This window comes from Xiphophorus hellerii, chromosome 10 (genome assembly GCF_003331165.1).
Source record: "Xiphophorus hellerii strain 12219 chromosome 10, Xiphophorus_hellerii-4.1, whole genome shotgun sequence".
NCBI lineage: Eukaryota > Metazoa > Chordata > Actinopteri > Cyprinodontiformes > Poeciliidae > Xiphophorus > Xiphophorus hellerii.
The window spans coordinates 11,992,027-12,006,415 of NC_045681.1; the positions used below are offsets into that span (position 1 = coordinate 11,992,027).

At 37.8% G+C, this 14,389-nt stretch overlaps 1 protein-coding gene across 1 annotated transcript in view; it reads left to right on the forward strand.

The window, feature by feature from the left end:
* The first annotated feature begins 1,063 nt into the window (after positions 1-1,063).
* Positions 1,064-14,389, forward strand: part of LOC116727308 (corticotropin-releasing factor receptor 1-like) — a 93,454-nt gene continuing 80,128 nt past the window's right edge. The window contains exon 1 of the mRNA XM_032574672.1: positions 1,064-2,415. Coding sequence (XP_032430563.1) covers positions 2,386-2,415 — 30 coding nt within the window. The 5' untranslated portion in view covers positions 1,064-2,385. The remainder of the gene's footprint in view (positions 2,416-14,389) is intronic.

The window sequence follows — 14,389 nt, forward strand, 5'->3', positions numbered from 1 at the left end:
AAATATAGTTACCAAATAGAACACAAAGACCTGTTTTGTATATGATCCTGGAGGCTTTTGGAAAATATTCTGACAAAACAAAACTGGAATTCTTTGGTAGCTAGGTGCATGTCCTGTAATACCTGGTGTAAAACTAACACAGTATTTTTTTTTTGTTTTTTAAGAACATTATGGTGAGTCAAACAATGTGGTAGTGTGATGGTGTGGGGCTTCTTTGTTGCTTCAGGATCTGAACAACTTTCTGTAATTGACCATCAAGTCCACCTATGCAATGTTTAAACTAACAATAAGTAAACAAAAATTGAAGGCTTCAGAGTGGTCTAGTTAAAGTTTGGGCATACATCTGACAGAAATGCTGTGGCATATGGTTAGATGGACCATTCATTTTTGAAAGCTCACCAACGAAGAAGTGTGTTCCTGATGTCCCCCACAGTGATGTGCTGCTGTTAGGGGTGGCACTTGGGATATTAACTTTGGGTAAAAATTGCTCTTCACATAGACAGGTGGTTTTAGCTTTTATCTTTCAGAAAATAAAATCATTTAAAAACTGCTATTTGTATTCACCAAAGTTATATTTGTTTGATATTAAAATTTGCTGGATGTAAAACTTCAAATGTGACCAAAAAGCACAAACAGAAGAAATACTTAAGTGGACCTTTCCACAGCACTTTGTGTGGTTATGCAATGCAGTAAAATGTGCTTAAAATAACAATGGAGAGCGTGGAGATTGCATGTTAAGCTTTCTGTTGTTACTTGAAACACGGACCAAGGGAGGGATCAAAGTTGGGGATACGCCATCATCATTTTTAACTGTGGTTCATTGGTTATACAAACAAAAATACAACAATTAAAAAGACTTCAACATTATGCTGCACCCAATATATCAAAATAACTATCCTGGGCCCCCATACTACTGTCCCTGTAAATCCTTGCTGAAGTGTTGCTCAGGTAAACTCATACATTTCATACTGTTTCTAAGAATAGAAAAATGTATTTGTTAATGTTTGCAGACACTATTGTCTGCTTTTAAAGTAGTCTAAAAGCATCCAAAATATGTTAGAAATGCAGTTTTATCTGATTTACCACCTAGCCCTCATCTGAAAAAACTATTCTCCTGTACAGCAGAAGAAAATGACGTTTTGTGTCTCTGACAACTAGATTGTTAAACAAGCTAGTTGTGTACATCTATAAAAAATAGATTATTTTCTATTTTGTTATATTAAATAAAAAATGGCATTAAAGGTAACGTCCAGGGATTTTCCAACATAAAAGTAATGCAACATAAGTTCAGCAGTTACAACTGTTACAGCGTTTCACTTCTGCTGCCCCCTACCGATCAGAACAACTTGATTCTTTATTTTTGTAGTGTTATCACCCTTGGATTAAAATTTACATAAACATTAATCATAGAAACCTAGCTGAGAGAAATACATTAATTTGATCTGCTTTCTATCTACACCGAACAGAGCAGATTTTACATTTATTTTGGGAAATATGTTGGACTTCATTTGTAAAGGTCCCTGGGGATGCTTCTTAAATGTACTGAAACTCCGGACCATCTGTTCGTCTGACCTCACAGCCAAATCTGTCATCTGGGCCGTGCTCATATAAACTATGCGACACAAGTTACATTTTTCTCTTTTAACCCGGTTGCAGGTGCGACACTTTCCTTCAATTAAACTGGGGGTCATTTCTCCTCCAGAATCCGCTCAGACGCTTTCAGTTTTTATTCCTCGCATCGGCGTCGGGGTTGCAGATGGATTAAAGATTAAGAGCGGAGGAATCCAGCATTTCCTCTCCGGATAGAGACACTCCACACAAAGTGACACAACGTGGGCGGCGCGTCGAAGACCCGATCTGCAGGCACGGCGCAGCGGCTCCACGCAGGAGTCAGGAGCTGGGTGTGAAGCTGAGTAGACGTGACGGCGTGGTCCTTTCAATGTGTTGACCTGGGGAACAAAACACGCGTGAAGGCTTAGAGTGCGGCTCGGGCTAAGGCTAAACTGCCCTCTGGAGCGCGTCTGACCAAATTGGACCTCACTTCATTAGGAAAGGGAACGATGCTGTTTTATCCATTTTTAATTTGAGCGTCTGAACTGTTCCACCTGACGTGCCGCAGATGATAAATTGGATGTAACCTCTGGCGAAAACATTTTGGAAACGTGATTTGCGTCTCTCTGCCTGCGCGTATTTTCTGGAGACATTTCCAACGACGCGTCTTTGGCACAGCAATAAATCAAAGAAATGTGCTGCTGTGAATTTCTTTTGCCAAACTGAACTCAAAGGAGAGTGATCAAGAGCCAAGAGCTGGGGAAAGAGATTTTCTTAATGAAGTGACAAGAAGAAATTTATGGCCACATGAGAATTACGTGAAAAGGTCTGGAGATGCGGCGCAAATGCTTTTATCTGCTCCAGGTGAGTTTTGTATATTTAAAATTTGCGCTTCCACTTCATTTTCCTGCTTTGGATGTTTAATTAAAACTCGCCCCGTCTGTTGTTCTGATTAACAGCTGCTGAGTTTAATCATGATGCAAAAGGGATTGAAAGCGTCCACCAACATGACAGGGAAATGTCACCATAATGTCTAGGAAAAACCCGCACAGTTCCAGTTCTCTCAGATGAGGGTTTAAACCCGGACATTTCTGACAGAGAAATATACATGATCACATATATCATGTGTATCAACATGATATGTGCTGAACGAGGCACTATTTCCATTAAAGTGCTGATGCAAGAGTTTACCTGTAAACACTGAAACTTGAACTTGAATCTTCGGATCATAAGTCATCCCAAGTGGCGTGATTCTTATCTGTAACTGGAACTCAGATGCTGATGCTGAGAAATCCGAAATTTGGCACCGCTTTGTTTAAACGAGCGAGTGCACTCTTTCGTGTTTCATTCAGATGTCTCTCCTCTCTGAAAGTGCGCCCTTGACTTATCTCAATTTCGCCACATGTTTTTGCTCCTAAATGGAGCCTGCAGAGGTAGCGATGAGGACACGTGATGTGTTGACCTCATATAAGAGACGCCTGAGGTGTTCGGGCTGGTTTTAGGAGGATGTGGGCCCCTGGGTAGAGGTTTTGGTGCTCTACCCACAGAAGTTAAGCTTTGCAGAAGGATGCATTGAATAAAAGTCTGTTTACTTTGTAATTCAGTTTTTTTTTTAAAGTGAGATTCGGGAATCATAGATTCATTACTTGCAGTGAAATATTTGAAGCTTTTATATCTGTAATTGTGATGATCATGGCTTGCAGCTGTTCAGAAAACCAAACTTTAGTGTATCAGACATTCGGAGTATTACATAAAACTAATTTTGAAACTGATGTTTAGTTCTTGAATCTTATGTTATGGCCAAAACTTTTATGGAGACAGTCAATACCCTCAGACAGGGGAGGGGGGTAAATCATCAAAAGGTCACTGCAGAAGAAGCTGGTTGTTTCACAAAATACTGTATCCAAGTAAATTAATGGAAAGTTGAGTGGAAGGAAAGAAGATGTGGTAGAAAAACATACACAACAGGGGCTATCTCAGCCCTGAGAGGATTGTGAAGCAAATATGTGAAATATTGGTGAAATCAATGATTCAGAAGCCGCATATTGCTCTTTTTAGTACAGGAGCTAAAAGTGTCACATTTGTTATGTTAAGCCCTTCTTAAACTAAAGACAACACATTTTGCATTTCCTTTAGAAATTAAAGTCCTAGAGTCTAGAGGAGTATTCAAAGAGGGACAGAATGCATTTTTTTTTTAAGCTTACACAGTTGGGAAGGACAAGGGAGCTGTGTCGCCTGCTACTGTTAATGCACCATTATATTAAGCCCTAAATCAGTGCAGTTGTTTACCAGGAAATTTTAGAGCATTTATTTCTGCATGAAATGAGCAGATTTCATTTTCCAGCATAGCTAACAAAGACACCAATACCTTCTTTAATGATCATGGTACTAGTGTTCTTGACTGGCATGTGTTGCATAGCAGAGAGTAAACCCCACAGAAAATCCAGAGTGTTGTCAAGAAGAAGATCGTAGACTCCAGAGCTGACAATGGAGATGACTTGAAGGCCATTCCCAAAGACGCCTGAGCTTCCTCATTATTACTCAGTAGGGCCACAGTCTGATTGTCTCCGTGCCAACAAAAACTTCAATTTTAGTTTCATCAGACCACAGGACATTTCTCCAAAAATCAGGTCTTTGTTCCCGAGGACATTTGCAAACATTAATCTGGCTTTTTATCTTACTCTTTGAGTAATGGCTTTTTCCTCTCTGAGTGATTTTCCAGGACTTTCTTCATTGTGAACAAAGACATTATCTTTTCAACTTCAGTCACTAGATCTCTAGATCTAGATTTCTAGATCTCTTGCATTTCACAACAAAACATGGCATCTGGAGGAGGCAGAACCCATCTCCGTACTGCAGGGTAACTTTGTTAGACATTCCCATGCTGTTGAGTTGTGTATCACTTCCTTAAAATTGGTGCCGCCAATTACTTAAATTGTCTTTAGTTACCCTAAGCTTTCAAAAGCCATCTGAATTATTTGTTGTGTAAAGTTATTGCCGCATTAGTGATTTTAAACTTCCGACTTAGAAAATAAAATAAAAAAATTCTAAAATTTTATGTTTCATTCTAGCATTTTACAAATGGAATAACAAAATCATTTTGGTAATGCTAATTCATTTAAAACAGAATATACAGTAAAAGATTAGGTTTGAGCTGCATAACCTACTTTTTTGCAAAGCATCCATAAAAGCAATTCCTCCTAATCCTTAGGCATCTGAGCTACTGCCCAGGTAAGCCTGGTAAAAAGTCTGATCCAGCTGAGGTGAATGTCTTCATGCACCTCCTCCTAATTGTGAGAGAGGAGCTGCTGCACTAAGAATAGTCAAGAATCTTCTGCACAATCCCTCCCCTGCTTTCTATTTGTGTCCCCTCTGTTATGATTTAAGACCCCTCTGTCACAGACAGACTCACATGTCCGTAAAGGTCAGAAAGCAGCTAATCGCTTTAAATGAAGATGCGAAGCTTTCTGTGCGATTAAGAGATTCTGTGACAAATAGCAACTATGCATCCATACTTTTAAGAGAAGCTTACAAATATAGTTAAAACAATCTACAGAAAGGCTTAGTAGACATTTTTATTGCATTTTGTTACACTAATAACACTTTAAAATTATAAATTTTTCAAGAGATCTTCATGATGTCCTTCTGTATAAGACAGGATATAATATGTCATGAGAGTTGCCACACCTATTGGTCTTCTTTGTACAGAAAGAAAAACAATCCATTTGAGTTTGATAATTTGAGACAAGTCACCTTGTAACCAGGGGCATTTGTATTGAGAACATTATGTTGACGTCACGCTGCATTGAATCCTGAGCAACTTGGGGTCATTGTTGTGTTTACATGGCTTGTTGTGAGGATTTGAAGCTTGCATATATTAGACAGATTGCGGCAAGGTACAGAGAGTGGGTCTTTCCATGTGAAGGGAAGTCTTTATATGAGCAAAAGAAGTGTGCCACAATCAATCAAAAAATCTACTTCATATTTTTGTTATTGTAAAGTACCTAAAAAGATGGAGCATCTTCATGCTTTTGCTTTTGGGTGCAGAATCGGAGTAAAAAACTACAAACTCTATCTCAAATATATCCCACAGTGATATGTGTATAAAATAATCTTTCATTAGAGTAACATAATCTGATAGTGAGAAATGTGTATTGATCCAAATTTTAATTTGACAACATTTATTCAATGTGGAATGGAATCCAAGTTTGAGTAAAAATGTCAGCAAACAAGGCTGGATGAGGACTGAAGTTTATCTTGCCACCACACATAGTGAGGAGGACGGTAAAAAAAAAAATATATATATATATCTCCAAGACTGCCTAAGAGAAAATAGCAGCATTGTTTTTTTTCATTTTCTGTCATATCCTAGTCTGTGCAGGTGAGGCCCATTGAGATATGAGGTTTCATTTTCAAGAGAGAGCTGGTGAAATCATTCTACAATATAAAGTACCATTTGTTGCAAATAAGCTTCATTCAAATATTCCACTCCATAATACATCAAATTCAGCAATTAAACTGGGTAGATGAAATCATTACTAAATTACATTATTAAAAGTAATATCATTTTAAACCTGGTGCTATGCTGTTTAGCGGTAGGGAGTTTGAGCTACTGCAGGAAGATGAATTTATATTCAGGCTTTCGGCAAGTCTTTACCATGCTGAAAATCTTAGAAAGCACTGTGACATGAAAACATGAAACAAGTGATTGATGAGTATACCAGAAAAAAATGTTTAGATTTTATCCTTTTTTTTCTGAGCAAGACTAAACAGAGACAATATAACTTGCAGATTGGAAATGGTTGGCACAAAAAAAGATTACACAATAGACATTGTTCATCTTTTGTTTTGATTACAAATCCGACCATACACAATGCAATAGACGACAGAAAACAAAAATGGGTGGTAAAAACCAACAGTCATTTTGTTTACATTGCAAATGTGCTGCCGAGTACTAAGTGAGTGAACATTATAAATGATTGGTATTGGGGGAGGGAGAAATAAAATAAGAGAAAGTTTCAAAGCCAAGTCGGGGATGTCCTACTCCATTCCTCAAGAGCTGCTAATTCTCCAGCACAGCTATTTTAAGCAAACAAATTACCTCCTTAGCATGTATTAAGTTCTACCCAGGGACGTGGCAGAGACCCATCATGTAATTCAAGTGTGTTGAAGCAGGGAAGCAACTTCAACATGCATGACAGCGCCCCTAGAGGCCACCACTACTGGTTTAAGTATTTTTGAAGCCACAAATATAATCAGTCACATCTCCCCAGACTCATATTTACAGTCCAGTTTATCACACTACAAAAAGGATTATTAACCTGCATTTTTTCCTGACGCATCCCAAACCACCAGTTTAAAATAAGCAAATTTTTCTAGATCTGCTCTGAATGGCAATCAGCAGGTTAAAACCTGAAAACGTTTTTTCCACTATTATTCAAATTGTTACAACCTAACAAACCACCAGGCCTCTGTAAAACCTTTTTCAGGGTTTAAACCACACAATGTACAATGTACCTTGTTTTGAATTAAATAAATATCAGGTTAAGGCATGAAACATATGATTTGATGCATTAATGAGGAAAATCTTGAAATCCCTTCATCTACTGTTTTAAAACTACAACATGTTTTCTGAATCTGCAAGTGCAATCTTCTTTTATGAATGTTTATGTTTAATTGTCAAAATAAAACAAAGTGAAAACATCTGTGCTATACTTCTCAGAAACAGAACTGGAAATGTCTAAAATCTGAATTCGAAGGTCAGACTGGACATTGTTCCTGCCTGTGAAAGCCTGATGGGTGAATTGCACTCTGATGTTGCTTTGTAACTTAGCAATTTTGTCCAGTAGGTTTTCAAATCCGTCTGGTGACACATTAAGTGACTGTGTCAAATCTATGAACTTTTTTTTGGTGGTTTTAAGACTTTTTGAGACCCCTGAAAGCACACATTTTCAAAGTGTTTTGTAGGGCAGCAGTCGGAGCCAGAGCTGCTCCCTCTGTGTCCCGACTGCTAATGGACATAAATGTTCTTTACCTGAAATAAATCACTGCACAAAAATACAACTCTGTATCTCTGCTGATGTTTTTCTCCCATTTAGACTGTTGTTGAAAATACAAAAAAGCTATTATTTCTAATGTTTGACTTTCTGTACCTTCCTAAATGATTAAGCTTGGTAGAAACTAAACCAAGCTTAGAAAACTTGAAAGCTAAACAAGAAAGCTAAAAATGAATAATTATTTAAAGGCAATAAAAGTTCCCTTTAAGTTCTTGGTATATTTAGGGAGTTTTTATTAATTACAAAATATATAAAAAATGTTTTTATTCATATGAAAACGAACAAAAAAACAAACAAACACTCTCTTAAAAAGCATTACTAAATGTTCCACTTTATCTGGATTTACTGTTACTTCTTCATGGTTTGACTTATTAAAATTCTGTGAGATAGTTTAACATTGAATATATCTGCCTAAAACAAAAAAATATATATATTGATGCTTAAACTTTGTGATCAAAATTTAAATATTTTGCTTGCAGCAGTCAATGAAATTAACTGGAGCTCACTTCACTAAATGTCCCACTTTAGCTCAGTTGTTGTATGTTGCTTTATAGAATGAATAATTATTAGAAATGCTATTCTTTATGAAAAAAATCTTGTCTAAATACATGTCAAAGATGTACTACAAACAGCAATGCACATAAATATGTGAACATGTGCAAAGATGTACTATAGGAAATGCACATAATTATATGAACATGTGCATAACACAATATTGAACATGTTAGATGTTACGTGTTAGATTTATATTTATAAAATATGAATAAAAATTTTTTAGTACTTTATTAGTAAAACATTTGCCTTAAACAAGTTGCTTTTATTGACTTCAGTTCCACAGCTCTATAAATCTATAATAAAAGGTATTTATTTTTAACAAGAAGAAACTGCTCAGGTGTTACCCACTCTACCCAATGTGATATATTAATATTTACATTTTAAAATGATTTAAGTTTATGCACATGAATGTGTCTAAAGGAACAATAAATGCATAAAGGAAAGCAGAAGAAGAATAAAATATGTTCTATGGTGCAACAGTCTGAATTGTAACGCAAACTGGCAAAAGAAAAGACCATCAAGCACAGAGAAAACGTTCCTCTTTGTACTTCTGTTCTGTCTGTATTTAGTAGGGAAGGGCAACAGTGGAGCATTATATTTTGCTGAAGAACCACACCTGTGACCTGCAGCTATTATATCGGCAGCTTGTTCATGCTGAGGTTAACAAATGTCTGACTGACCCGTTCTACAACACTTGCAGGCCGCACAGCCGCGCACATATCCAAGCTCCAATCTCTGGCTTTATTACAGATCTAGACCAAGTGCAGTAAATAAGTCAAATAGAATTAGTCATCATGACGCCAAACATGGCAGCAAAGAGACTCCTGTGCACATGACCACTCACCTAGATCATGCTTAACTCTGGAAATGATCAAAACCAAAACGAGCAAAAGCAGAGAAAAAATTGGGGAAAACATGATCACTTAATGAGCTCAGAGTATGCACCAAATGAGGCACAAAATGCTTGTAATAGGAAAGGTTTGGATCAACAGCTCCTCTAGACTACAAAATGTTTTAATGCTGGGCCTCAGGCAGCTTTCGGAGTGTTTTAACTTACTCACTTGGGGAAGGTTTTTTCCTCCTCTTCGCTTCACTGCTTTTTCATGAAATCCTCATATGGCAGAAACATGCAGAAACAAGACTGCTGCATGAGAGCCAGCAAATAGACTGCTGTAGCTCTACCTCTTTCTGCTTTTTGTTCTTTTTACTTTGTTTTTATTGTTGTATTGCAAACACAATGTACATATTCTTGTAATATGCAAAATCCCACTACATTTCAGTATAATAGGCATATTTGATAAGAAAACTAATTTACTTCCTGGTTCATTTGATTTCCAGAATGCAACTCAGACTGACTTTTTTCTTTTTAATCAACAGACAAAATTACATTCAAAAAGGAAAGGAGCACACTGTTATGAGGGAGGTATGTTTGCTGTTATCCTATCCTGAAATTGAAGCGCTGCAGTTTTACAAGTGAAATCCAAGTCCTTCTTAATCAGCCTCTTAATAGTTGTCAGATTCTCCTCTTCAGTATTCCCCAGATATTTATAAATGAAGTCAGCGCTGGACCTCATTTAGGCCATTCAGACACCTTTAAGAGGCTGTGCTTCTGCATGCCGTGCAGACAGAGGCAGGGCATTGTCCTGCTTAAATAACCCGGCCTCCAGGGAAAAAAGAGTAGATGCTTCTGCAATAATGGTATCTTCAAATATATGCGGGTCAGCCATCCACTGGACTTTGATGCCAACCCAGATAGTGGCTTTTACACATTTCCCTCATCACAAGAAGGATTTTTGTCTTTTATCTTTCACTTGCTGGACTTGATACCTATTCTTCTAATTATGAGGTGAAGCCATTAGGTAAGGTCCATCCCAGACGAGCTCACGTCCAGAGAACTCAGCTGTGTTTCTGAGCAGACTTCCCCCCACTGTGCAATACAGTTTCAGGTTACATTTCTCAATTCAGCAGCCAACTGTGCTGAGTGACAATAGTTTTCCAAGGTTCTTCTAAGCTCATATGGCTAAACTGGTCACAGTAGCCAGGTGGTTTCTCATGCAGTGAGCATGAAGAAAGAACAAATAAATCAGCATACTAAAAAGGCTTTTGTGTAAGATTTATTGAGATGTTTGCTTGATGTTTTGGACAGGTCAGGCTTTTTCAAACTACTAAATTATTTTGTACTCACCCTCCTTTAAATGCTTAAATTTTTTTTTCAATATACAGTATACGAAAGAGCACATCTGTTCAGAAGTTTAAAAACAGGCCTAAGACCATATGAGGTGTTGAAAGTCAACTAGCATTTTTCCTGGTTTCACGCATACAAAATATTGATAAGTCTGCATAGACTATATTGTTTTAGTTGATATTTTCCAGAAGGAAAAAAATGGTTGCAAAACCAGTAATACTTTAGGACACCAAGATTTATTCCTGAAACACTAAGAACACACTAGGCATGCCACCTAGTGGGTTCAGCCCACTGGAACCAGTGGGCTGAACCCAACTCCTGAAAATGTTTTACACTTAGCAGGAAAGCAGAAGAAGTGCTAGGCTTCTGCTAGGCTAGGATTCGCACAAACCATGCACAATAGTGTATTTGCACTCTTGGTCTTATCTGTTTGGCTCATGTATTTTGGACATCATTAGATATCGATTATGCACATTTTTGACCGTCCTTACACTCAACCTCTCAGCGTCAGCTGACCTTGCTCTGGACTTCCGCTTCACATCTTTTTATGGTACTAGGCTGGAATTTGCTGATAATAGGTTTGCACTCAGGACCACTTAAGTTGAGACTGAGGTCAACTCCAAGACTTCTTGTTTTTAACTATCATAGTTACGAAACATTGTTGGTTACATTTAAGTTCAATCAGGTGTACCGTAGAAGCAATCTGTATGACTTGTATCACATGAATTAATACTGATGTAGCCATGGAAGTGATTATACAACCTGAATTCAATGGTTTGGAAGGGTAAACAAATTCATTTGGCAATGTAATGTACAGTATGTAGGTTAATGTTTAAATCTAAGAAACCTAATTTACTATTGTGGTTCTTTTTCTATCATGGGTAGAAGATCCATTACAGCCACTAGCGCAGCCAGGAATTGTCACTCTTTCACACTGATGGTTTCACATAGAAATGGCAACATGATACTTTTTTTATCAGAAATGCTGTCATACTGCACAGTGCTATGGTAAACTTTTTGTTTTATGTTAAAATATAAAACAAACCGATTTTCTGTTCATGTGGTTTGTAGCTTCCGCTGTTACAATTTGGATTGGAAGATTATTTCACTTTGAGCTTCATCTTGAACGTGAAATTCCTGCGTCTTTGCAGCTTTGTGTCGCATAGAATTATAAAGTGGCTATTTAGTACTACATAGAGTGAGTCATTATCCTAATACGAGGGTAGAGTTAAAATCAGTCAATCTAGACAGCATTAATGGAGATTTTAAAAAGTTGGAAGGTAAGGATCGTCTGGATTCCTGTTCAGAATGGATGAAATAAGACATATAAGAAAATAAATTGCCATTAGTCAGAGCTTTGGCCCATGTTCATTTGGGGCCTTTTTCCTCCATTTGTAAATTAACAGTTTGGCTGAATTCAGCTGCTGATGACAGCATGCCACCTAGAAATAGCTGCAGGATTTTTTGCCACAGCAAAATACATTTTAGATTAACTGTAGACAGCATGGCAGACTTTGGTGCTGTCATCTCAAGAAACCCATCAGCCATAAATGGACCCCATTTTGGAATCAGTTCATCAGTTAGATGAGCATTTCAGCCAGGTTCTTGAAGGGAAATGTCTCCCCTTTCTTTTCCTCTGGAATCAGGCGATGCGTATTTTGGCGAGGGGCCAGCTTCTCAGCTGGGGTCACGTCTGGCCCGGACCGTCCTCATCCAGATTTTTTTTTTATTTTGTCCTCTTTTTATTTTCGTTAAAAGGACATTCATTTCTCCAGGGCTTATTAAGCAAGATCTAAGTAGAAGAAAAGCTTGTTTTTGTATTTTAACCTGCTCTTGCTGGCACTGGAACCTGAATCTAAAGAGATGAAACGAATCCAGTAAGAGGTTTGCATCCTCCCTTAATAGGAAAAAAATGCCAAACTACTTTGGGGCTCTTAATTATGCAGTTCAATTGTTCTTTTTCTGAAGTGAAATGATTATACAGCTAACAATACCAACAATTGATAAAAATAGGAATTGCTTCAGGTCATTGTGGATTTTCCTTAAGGTCTAAATTATACAGAGAAGCTCAAATTTATACTAACACCCTCACTAATAGTTGGCTAAAAGCCATTTAGCAAGTTGTGCTTCAATCACATGTTTTTGGCATCTTTTTAGGTTGTGACAGCTATTCTTGGGAGAATTAGTAGAGATAATTTAATTTAGTTTCCTTGACTGAACCTCACTTTAAGTGTAAACCACAAGTTTTCCACAGAGATAAGTTTGGAAGCAGTGGTGAGGGTCATTCCAGGTCATCTCCATGCTATTTTCTGACACTAAAATGAATAAAAATAGACAAGAACAAATCAAATAAAGACATCTAAAATGCTGATGCATTTAAAAAAAAAGATGAGCGTGCAATAAAGCACATTCCTCACTGCAGATTAAGCCAGATGGTTAAAGCGCTTCATCTTAGCATATGGAAAGTGACATTGTGGGTGGACAAAGCATTTGCTGCTTGCACAGTGAGCTGTATGGAGGGGTTGAGATTTTTTTTCATTACCATCTGTAAAAAACATTTTTTTTCTTTTTTTAGTTTACTTCCATTTCCTTTTGTTGGAAATCAGCCAAACAGTTCTGGTGCCAAATTTTTTGTTGGAACAGCAAAAGTAGTGTGAATATAAAGTAAGGTTCTGAAAATGACTTAAAGTTTTATGCTACTTCCCCATCTTTTACCCTGAAGTCTGAGAAAAGTCAAATTTCTTCTTTTTTTTTCCATAGATGCAATCCTCTTTCATAACTTTTTAAATGTTTTTAATTATGTTGATGTTCAGCTTTTGTTAGTGTTTTATTTGTTGTGCTGGTGTAATTTTATTACTCCTCCCTTGCCGTCTACAGTATGCTGAAAATAAATGAAAATGATTCTGTTCATACTTCTTACGATGGGATTTGGCTGCATGTCTTCATACACACATGTACGCACACCCGCGCCCCCCCCCCCCCCACGCCCACAGACACACACCCACACACAAGTGCACCCCTTCAAGTAATTATTAACCACAAAACTACTATTAAGGTTGAAAATAGTAAAATCAAGATGCCTTTTCCTGCTCAGAGAGGCATAAATCCAAGGTTCTTCTTGCAGTCTTGTGTTGTTTATGTTCCTGTTTTCACTGGTTGTTGTTGTTTTCAAGTGTCGGTGCTGTACGTTTCTAATACCTGTCTGGATTCACGGAGCGTGAAAGCAGGCGCAGCAAGCCATTATGAACTCTGCTCTGAAATCTGGGGCACTCCAGCATTTTTCCATAATGTGACCTGATACACCTTTCGGTATTTCACGCCATTGAGATTGTCTGTTATAAACACAACCCTGATCAAAGGACGGCACATTTAAATACAAGTAAGTAATGAATTGTGAGCAACTTAAAGTTCTACTTTACCACTATTTTCTACTTTAAGAAACGTTTTGAATGATAAATTATCAATGGGAATGTTTTATTCAAGGAGGAAGTGAAACCTGGGCTCTATAGGGTAATTGTAGCCGGCCGGTTGTGTTCAGGAAACTGTTGTTGTAAGGTGTAGCTCAGTTTGGCATTTGATGGAGAGAGACAAGAAAGCCAAACCGATGACTGTCTTGTTTTGTGTTATGAAGCACCACCAACATGAGCTGCATGTGTGCTGGCTGTGAATCACTGGTTTCCAGATGTCTCCAGTGCGACACATAACACGATCCCCCCTCTTATTGTGTCGCCAGGCTTCCTGGTTTGAACTGTTTCCAGCTCGGCCCCCTGTCCAAAGCAGAGGAAACCCATTTAGGATCAAAGAGTGTAGATGCAATATTAATCCAAACAGCAGACTCCTCTTTGGTATCATTCAGTAGAACCACAAATACAGATTCTGTTGTTTCCCATCCCTCTGTGTGAAAGAGGAGGGCTGCTTATCTCATGCTGCTGTCTTGGTGGAAACACAACTCTGTCACATGAGACACGGCTGACGGAGGATGCTGCAGTATTATAATTATGTGCATTTTTTTATGTTTTTCTTTCCCATCTGCAGATGCAAA